Genomic DNA, 8,841 nt, shown 5'->3' with positions numbered 1-8,841 from the left:
GCGCCGGCGCCGCGGCACAGGGGCGGCCGCGCGGCGGAGCCCGGATGGCCGCCAGGGGGCGGGAGCGGAGCCGCGAACAATGGCCGCGCCGGGCGCCGGCGGGCGGGTTGGCGGGCGGGAGCGCGCGGGGGGCGGGGGCGCGCGGCGCGGGCCCGGGAGGGCGCGGCGGGAGCGCCGGGGAGGCGGGGGGAGGCGGGCGGAGGCTGGGGGCGGGGAGCCCGAGGGGGGGAAGCCGGCGGCGGCGGCGGCGGCGGCCGAGCGGGGTCAGTTCTCCGGAGTGTTTGCCAATGTTGGAGCCGTCCGCCAAGCGTCCCTGGCCAGAAGGTAAATACCCGGCCGGGGGGCGCCCGGGAGGCCCCGACTTCCGCCCCGCCGGCGGGGGAGACAGAGGGCGCTGGGGAGCCCCGCGGGTCCGAGGCGCGCGGCGAGCCCGGGGAGCCGGCCCCTCGCGGCCTCCCCTCCCCCCGCGCCCCCTCCGCGGGCTCGCTCCCGGCGGGAGGGGGAGGGGAGGCGGCGGCGGGGGCGGCGGAGCCCGGGAGGGGGCGAATGAATGGGGGGGGCGCGCGGAGGGGGTGGAACGACACAGGTGTCGGGAGGGGAGGAGCCGGGAGGAGGCTGGGAGCCCGGCACGAGTGGGGCGCCGGGGGTGGGGGCGTGGGGGGCAGGAACCCCCGGAGGGCGCTGGAAGGTGGGGTGGTGGGGGGCTGGTGGGAACGGCGGGAAGAGGGGCGGCGGGTGCGGCGGCGGAATGGGGGAGAGGGCGGGGGAGGGGAGGGGGAGGTGTGATGGGGGAGGGGAGGGGTCTGCGGGGAGTGGGCCTGGGGGCGCTCCGGGGGAGCGGCGCGGCCGGGGCGCTCGGGGTACGGGGGTGGCTATTTCTGTATAATGGGCAAGTGGTAAAGACGTAACACGCCGAAAGGGGCAAGGTAGGTGGGGCCGAGGGCGCAAAATAGATCCTATGACGGGCCAGTTACGCCGGGGCTCTGCCGAGGCTCCGCCGCGGCGATGGCTCGGCTTAAAGGGGTGGCCGGCAGTTAGTGACCTTGCCGGGGCGAAGGGAGTCGGGCGAAGAGACAAAGATCAGTTACGGAGCCCTCGGTGTGTGGGCAGCGCCGCCGGCCCTTCCTGCGAGAGCCGGGGTTCGGGTGGGGGCTCTGCGGAGGCAACCGGGGAGACGCGGAGCTGCGATTCTGGGGGGGGGGCGGGTAGAATGGCCTCGGGGTTCTGGAAGTCCCTGTAAAGATGTGCAGAATTTTGCATTTGTGAATACTTTTGTTTGGAAAGCCCCCTCCGCCCCCCAAAGGTTGAACTACTTGGGCAGGGAAGGGCCATTCAATTAGGAGAACGTACTAAAGGATTTTAAAGTGGGTGGTTCCTGCGGAAAGGAGAGAGATGATCCTTTAAAGGTATTTCACTGCTAGCTGAAAACCTGTATTTTTAATGTTTTGCTTTCACAATTTTGGTGCACTTTTGCCAAGCAAAATATATTCTCTTCTGATGCATCTTTACGTTTTAAGAAACCGTGGTAAATACTTGAAATCAAAATTGTGATGGGCAGGCAGGATGATAGTAACCTTGTGGGAGAAAAGATTGCAACATTTCTCCTGGAGGATATTTCTTCCCCGCCCTTGCTTTTAAGATGGTTCAAATATACTGTTTGTTAATTGAGCTGCAGTGTGTGTGGGGGAGAACATATTTAATAAAACCATCAAGACCTAGACATTCTGCATCTCGATTGTTTTGTGACCCGACAAGTTTTTCATTTTTCAGTTTGTCTATATTTTCTGCAAACCAGAGATATCACATATCACTTGAATTGTAGATTTGCTGCATTTTGTAGCAGGCCTGTATTAAATTTTTGAAGCACTTAGGCCAAACTATGGGGTGTGTATGCTTTTTTCTTTCCCTGCTATGGTTTCAACTCAAGTCCCCATTGCCATGTTTCATTACATGGCAGTGTCGTTTGAAATTTATTCCTAAGCAATCATTAGTTGATAGGATATGCTGCATATTTCCTCAGTAATCATTAATTTTTTTCTTTAAAAACTCTTGTTTTGTATTTGTAAAAATGTTGCTGTATAATCCAAATATGTATTGTTAACTTCAGATAGAAGGCCATACAATTTTTAAGTTTTCACTTATTATTTGGAAATAATTTCAAGCTTGCAGAAAAGTAGCAAGAATAGTACAAAGAACACTTATGTAACCTTTACTCAGATTCACTTGTTACTGTTTTACCTGTTTAGCACTTGATCTCTCTACACACACATAATATCTTTTTCCTGGACCATGAGGGTAATAAATGTCGTACATCATGGGTCTTTATTCCTAAGCACACAGCATGGAAGACCATATAACTTGTACAGTTTAGCTTATTTACTTGCCTGGAATGCAGGTCTAGGACAGAGTGGCTTAGTCTGGTTTTCAGCAAAGATAAAGGATTTCAAAAATACCTAAGATGGCCATCAGACTTCTTAGTATATAAACAACACAGAGTGAGGCTGAGTGGTTTTCCTGCCTTAGGATCAGGTTCTGGAAGATATAATTGGCCAATATGGGTTTTTTTGGGTTTTGTTTTGTAGCTAATCTCTTTACTGCTATTGTTCTGTCTCCTTTTATGCTGAGTATCTGATTATTTATGTGTACAGGTCAGAAAGAGAGGGAGAAATCTAGATATTGTAAAATGGAATTGGTTAATATTGGACCAAATAGAGATATGCACAGTATGATCAAATCATATAGGTGTATTTTTGCCTCTTAGTACTAAAGAAAATATTAGCTGTGTCTGGAATTCATAATAATTATAGTTTACATGTTTGCAATTATTTGATTTTGAATAAATCCCTGAAGTTCTGTAGAGGAGCCTTGACATTATGTTGTCCTAGAGCTCATGCCCTTTGTGACAGGAACATTTTTAAGAAGTTTAGTCTTTGTTTATAACCAAATACATAATGAAGTGAAGAGGACTTTGAACCAGACCATATTGAGTTTTAATCCTAGCAACGGACTACAGGAAAGAAACCCAGCTTCTAGAGAAATGGCTGTAACACCTACACTTACAGTGCTGAAGTTTGAGTTAATGTAAAAATGGCAAACCATGGCACCTGGCATGTAAAATTGGTGTCTGATAAATGTTAGTTTCGCTTTCTTCTTGGCTGGTGATATGTGGTGTTTTTTTTTATTTTTTTTTATTTTTTATTTTTTTATTTTACAGGAAAAGCTCATGGAGTGAGACATCTATATACCTAGAATCTTTCATAGGCTCTTAGGTCATATTAAAATTCATACTAAATTGTTTTTTCTTTTTAACATAAAAGCAGTGCTTTGGGACATGCCTACTTTTAAAAAGAAATGAAAATGAAAAACATTTTTTAAACACTTTATAAGGACCCCATGGCTTTTTTGCAGTAAGGAGCTTTGAGTTGATATTTAGTTTTGCAGTAGTTTGGAGTCTAAGAATGGGAATAGGACATGTTTTTGCTTTTTACATGGTCAAACACATTTAAGTGAGGATTGTGGAATGGGTGCTGATATAAAAATTTATAGATAGATTAATATTGCCATTTTATAAAGCAGTATTTAATTGTTGAGGATCTTACAGATTTATGCCCTTCTTTCAGTTTATCAGATGGGCCAAATGTAATTCATACCAAAAGCAGTGAGTCTTATCAGCGGTGCATTTCAGATACGTGCTGCACCTCTAAGTCCTCATGGGCAGCAAGTCTTCTCCACTTAGTGTCCTCTCTCCATAAACCGCCCGCCTGTTTTCATTGAGTAGCTGGAATCTGAAACTTCATGTTCTAATGTGCTTGACTGGGCACCACTGTAGGGCATTTTTGGGGCATGGGGATAGGTTTCTTTAGCTGTAATTGGAATGTACTGTAGCGAGAAACTTTTTTGACAGAAGAGGAAGAGGTGGGTTTTATGAAGCCATAGGCGGTGTAAAATTGTTCCGCAGCCCTGCCGTTGTGGCTCAGTGGTTGAGCATTGACCTGTGAACCAGGAGGTCACAGTTTGATCCCTGGTCAGGGCACATGCCCCGTTGCAGCCTTGATCCTAGTAGGGGGCGTGCAGGAGGCAGCCGATCAGTGACTCTCAACATTGATGTTTTTTTCCCTCTCTCCCCCTTCCTCTCTGAAATCAATTAAAAAAACATATTACAAAATAAAATTGTTCTGCATTTTACTGATATGCCTTGATATTTTATCAAATTGTTTCAAATATAGGATAGTGCACCAGGCATGTCTTTGAAGAAGAAATGAACTGTTTAAGGATATGCCACTGTGGGCATTCTGAATTGTCCACGGTATAGTTGTGAATTACAAATTTTATATTGATGTAAATCTGATAGAATTTGCTTGTAAAAAAGAATAGGTTCAGAATGTTATCCAGGTACCTCACGGGGTGCTGGGATAGGTATTAGTTTCATGTTTTAATGTATACAGATTTTTTTTTTTTTAAACATATCTTTATTAATTTCAGAGAGAGGAAAGGAGGGGGAGAGAGAGAGAGAAACATCAATGATGAGAGAATCATTGATCAAGCCCGCAAACCGGGCATGTGCCCTGACTGGGAATGGAACCCCGACCTCCTGGATCCTAGGTTGTTGCTCAACTGCTGAGCCACTCCTGGCCGGGCCAGATCTTTATTTTATAATTGTGAAGAAAAGGGTTACAGAATATTTAAAATCGCATGGTCATTTTTAAGCAAATAGGTGCTTTCATTGTTGTTTCTTCATAAAACTACCTCTTTATATCAGAAGTTGAGAACCTCAAAGTGTATGCCTGTATCTTACTGTGCCTGCTTCTCAGAATTATCCACCCGTGTTACCAAACTCGAATACTGAAGAAACACGTGCAGGTCTAGAGATAAGCATTTGTAACTTAGAGGTTTACATTAAACAAAAACAAAATGGGATTTCTTAGCTTTGGTGAGTGCTTACTAAATAATGTTAAATTCTAGAAAGTAAGGGACACTAAATCACTGAGATACTTTTGGTAGTTTGTTTACATTTTAACTTCCGAATGAATTGTTTCCAATAAAAAAAAAATGAAAATTGGATGGCTCTGTATTTTTAGTTAGAGCTAGTATGTTTTAGTATCATTTGAATAATGCTGCACATTTTAATGATTTCATCTTTTGTATAAAATATAAATGTTTGTTTTATAATTTACCACTTTTCAATTCTTTTTTTTTAGTCTTCACCTGAGGATATGTTGTTTTTTGTTTTTTGTTTTTTTTAAATTGATTTTAGAGAGAGAGGAAGAGGGGAGAGAGAGAGAGAGACATTGATGTGAGAGAGAAACATTGATCAGTTGCCTCCTGTACATGCCCCCACTGGGAATCAAACCCACAACCTAGGTATGTATGTGCCCTGACTGGGAATGAACCTGCAACCTTTTGGTGCACAGGAGGACACTCCAACCAACCGAGGCACCCGGGCAGGTGCCACTTTCTAATTCTAATGGTACTCATTTGTTCATGTTTAACAGGGAATTAATTCTTTTTTGGCCTATCTAAATATGTTAATATCTGAAGCATCATAGGATTATAGAATTCTAGAGTTGAACTGAACTGTCCTATTTATTGTTGCATAACAAACTACCCCAGAAATTAAGTTCTTAAAACGAGAAACATTTTATTATCTCAGAAATCTGGGTGCAGCTTATCTGGGTGCTGGTGACTATGAGGTTGCAGGCAATCTGTCATTGGGGCTCTAGTCTCATCTGAAAGTTTGACTGGGGGAAGATCTGCTTCCAAGCTTGTTCATGTGGCTCTTGGCAGGATTCAGTTCCTGGGGGATACTGGACTGAAGGCCTCAGTTTCTTTTGGGCTGGAGGCCTCCCTCAGTCCTTTGCCATGTTGGTCCATCCAAAGGGCAGCTCGCAGTATGACAGCTGGCTCTTCTCAGAGCAGTCAGGTGGGAAAAGCAGGGCAGGTGACACCCAAGATGGAAGTTACAGTCTTTATAATCCAGTCTTCGAAGTGGTATCTGGTTATTTGTGCTGTTTTCCATTTGTTTAGAGGCTGCCAACCACAGAGACTTTAGTTTTCTTGTAAAGATTTCAAAAAAGATGAAAGAAAAAGATGCCCAAGATCCATAAAGTAATTTACCAAGGCTCAGAAGGTAACCTCTTGAAGAGCTTGGACTAAATCTCAAATTCATTGGTACTCAGGCCTTGTACTGTTTCTATAACAGACTATTCTCTTGAAAAATATCAAATTTGATGCAGACGCTGAGGTCACTGTTGTAAGAAATCTATTAAAAACTTTCAGAGTCATTGAGAATTGACCCCAGTTTGTCATTTCGGAAAAAATGATAGCCAAATGCGCTGACACGCACATTTATAATTGGCGTATATGTATGTATTTGTGTGTGTATATGTGTGTATGTATGTTTCTCATGAACCTTGGCTTCTGAGAGAAAGTTTGATATTCACATTTTACAGCATAAAGATTTATGCTCAAGTTATTACATAACTCTTGTGCTGTGCCTTAAAACTTTATTACTGCTTTTTAGATAATTTTTTTTGGGGGAGGGTTGTGTGCATAATTTATTTTTTTATGTAAACTTTTCCCATTATAAGATCCTGTGATACATTTGTTTATAAATTTGGGTCCTCCTGCCCTTCTTTTGTATCTATTTTTATTTGTTTTTTATTTACTGGTTTGAGAGAGAGAGAGATTGATTTCCTGTTCCACTTATTTATACATTCATTGGTTCTTCTTTTTTTTAAATATGTTTTTTTAAATTGATTTGAGAGAGAGAGGAAGGGGGAGGAGAGAGAGAGAGAAATATCAATCAGCTGCCCTCCTGCACACCCCCTACTGGGAATGGAGCCTGAAACCGGGGCATGTGCCCTGACCGGGAATTGAACCGGCAGCCTCTTGGTGCATGTGATGATGCCCAACCAACTGAGCCACACTGGCCAGGGCTCATTGGTTGATTCTTGTATGTGCCCTGACCAGGGATCAGACCTGCAACCTTCGCATATTGGGACAATGCTCTGATCAACTGAGCTACGTGTCCAGGACTGGTATCTGTTTTTAAATTAAGTGTACAAGAGATTTGCTACATGAAAAGAAATACAACCATGATGAGGTCAGACCCAGAAGGAAACAAATTCAGATGTAACACTGGGATGTGTCAGTATGGTGATTTTCCTTTTGAAAAATTCCCTTGTGAAATTTTAATGTGCATGCTATTTTTATAATGGTGATAATAAAACCTCAAACAAAAAAAATCCAGGTAGGTAATCTTACTGTGTACTCTTTGTTGTCGCACCTATTTTATGTTATAGGGGATGGGAACAAAGCCTTCTTAAACCTCATTGGAGCAAGGGGAGTCTATATTAAATATTAATCTGAGTATTAAATATGGGGAAGTATATATTAAATATAAACTTTTAGATAGTTTTAAGTTTCATTTTTGCTGGAATGGTCTTAGAACTCTAGATTCAGATTTGCAGACAAATCTTTGTTCAGCCCAGATCTGCACTGTTCAGTATGGTAGCCACTCGTCACATGTGCTTATTTAAGTTTCAGTTCATATTAAAGAAAATTAAAAATTTAGTTTCTTGGTTGCATTAGCCACATTCCAAGTGCTCAGTAGTCGTTAGTGGCTAGTGGCTGCTGAATTGGACAACACAGATATAGAACATGTTTTTCATCGTAGAAAGTTATATGCCGATCGAGGCCTACTCCATTTTATGTTTGATTTTGATCATGGACATGTGTTTCAAGTGCTCATTGTTGAAATCACCAGCTAAGTTGAGCTTATTTCTTTGTTTCTATTTTCCAGTTTTTGGAGCCGTGAGGGATACCGCACTATTGTTTTAACATGCTTCAAATCAATCAGGTGAGTTTGTGTTGAGGCCTGTCATACTTGCATGGTGCTTGGGCTATAAATTGTGGAACGTTTTTACTCAGCTTTCCTATAACCATAACCTGACCACTGCTTTATAGAGCAGTTACATTGCCATCTATTCTTTATAGGCAACAGTGCAGGGCAGGTTGTTTAAGGATTATAGCGATAATCCCAAGTGGTGATAACTTTCAGGAGCATTGTGCGGGCACAGCAGGTTTGCTGGTTCTTTTTGATGTCACATCCCTCCAGGACTGGTTGCTGTGTTCAGAATGCTTACAATCGTGATCTGTCTTCAGTCGGTGGCAGTTCTGTGGACTGAAAGCACTTCTAGTGACAAATCTTGTGAAGTAGGTGTATCGGTGTGTTAAAAAAAGGTTCCTTTTCTAGGGCACTGGAAAAGGCTAGAAGGAAGTGCTCTGCTAAATAAATTATAGAATGCTTTCGACGCACTGAAAGAAATATTTTTCTTGGGTCTTGGCATTTCTCCAAGATCTTTATACTCTTAATCTTAACCTTTCTGAACAAATCGGGCATTGTGTCATAACTGTCATATTAGAAAACATTTTGTTTTATTTCACATTTGCATATCAAGAGGAGAAGTTTAAGTAGATTGCAAAATCTGATTGCAAGAAGTAATTTTTGTGTGATTTGAGGAAGTAATGCAGGTCTCCCCCCTTCCCCAGCCCCCCACCAGCTTACTTTGCCTAGGGAATGTACAGTTCCTGTGCACCGCACACCACCTCTAATGACTTCCGAGTTTACACCTGGTCTAGGCCTCCTCTCTGAGCTCCAGAATCACGTAGCAGTTATCAACCTGATTTCTTCACTTGGATGTCTTTATATATCTCAGATTTAGCATGTGCCCAGGAAACAATCTAACTATTTCAGTTACACCAGACTGTTTCAGTTCCTTGTTTGGGCAAGGCCATTCCAGCTGCCGGGCCTCCACATAGAGTACCTCTGCTGGACTTCTC

General features: G+C 43.5%; 1 protein-coding gene across 2 annotated transcripts in view; it reads left to right on the top strand.

Annotated features, from left to right (window-relative positions):
* The first annotated feature begins 242 nt into the window (after positions 1-242).
* STAU2 (staufen double-stranded RNA binding protein 2) overlaps positions 243-8,841 on the top strand; it is a 217,088-nt gene continuing 208,489 nt past the window's right edge. Inside the window, exons 1-2 of one of the 2 annotated variants that reach the window (XM_087825443.1) lie at positions 243-324; positions 7,802-7,858. In XM_087825443.1, the coding sequence (XP_087681569.1) occupies positions 7,841-7,858 (18 nt within the window). In that variant the 5' untranslated portion in view covers positions 243-324; positions 7,802-7,840. Of the gene's footprint in view, positions 325-4,611; positions 7,859-8,841 lie in introns of those variants that run through there. The other variant, XM_087825442.1, reaches the window with a different exon arrangement.

Source organism: Miniopterus natalensis, chromosome 16, assembly GCF_054644295.1.
Source record: "Miniopterus natalensis isolate mMinNat1 chromosome 16, mMinNat1.hap1, whole genome shotgun sequence".
NCBI classification, from domain to species: domain Eukaryota; kingdom Metazoa; phylum Chordata; class Mammalia; order Chiroptera; family Miniopteridae; genus Miniopterus; species Miniopterus natalensis.
The sequence above is the reverse complement of the archived record's forward strand: the minus strand, read 5'-3'. Positions and strand labels throughout refer to the sequence as shown.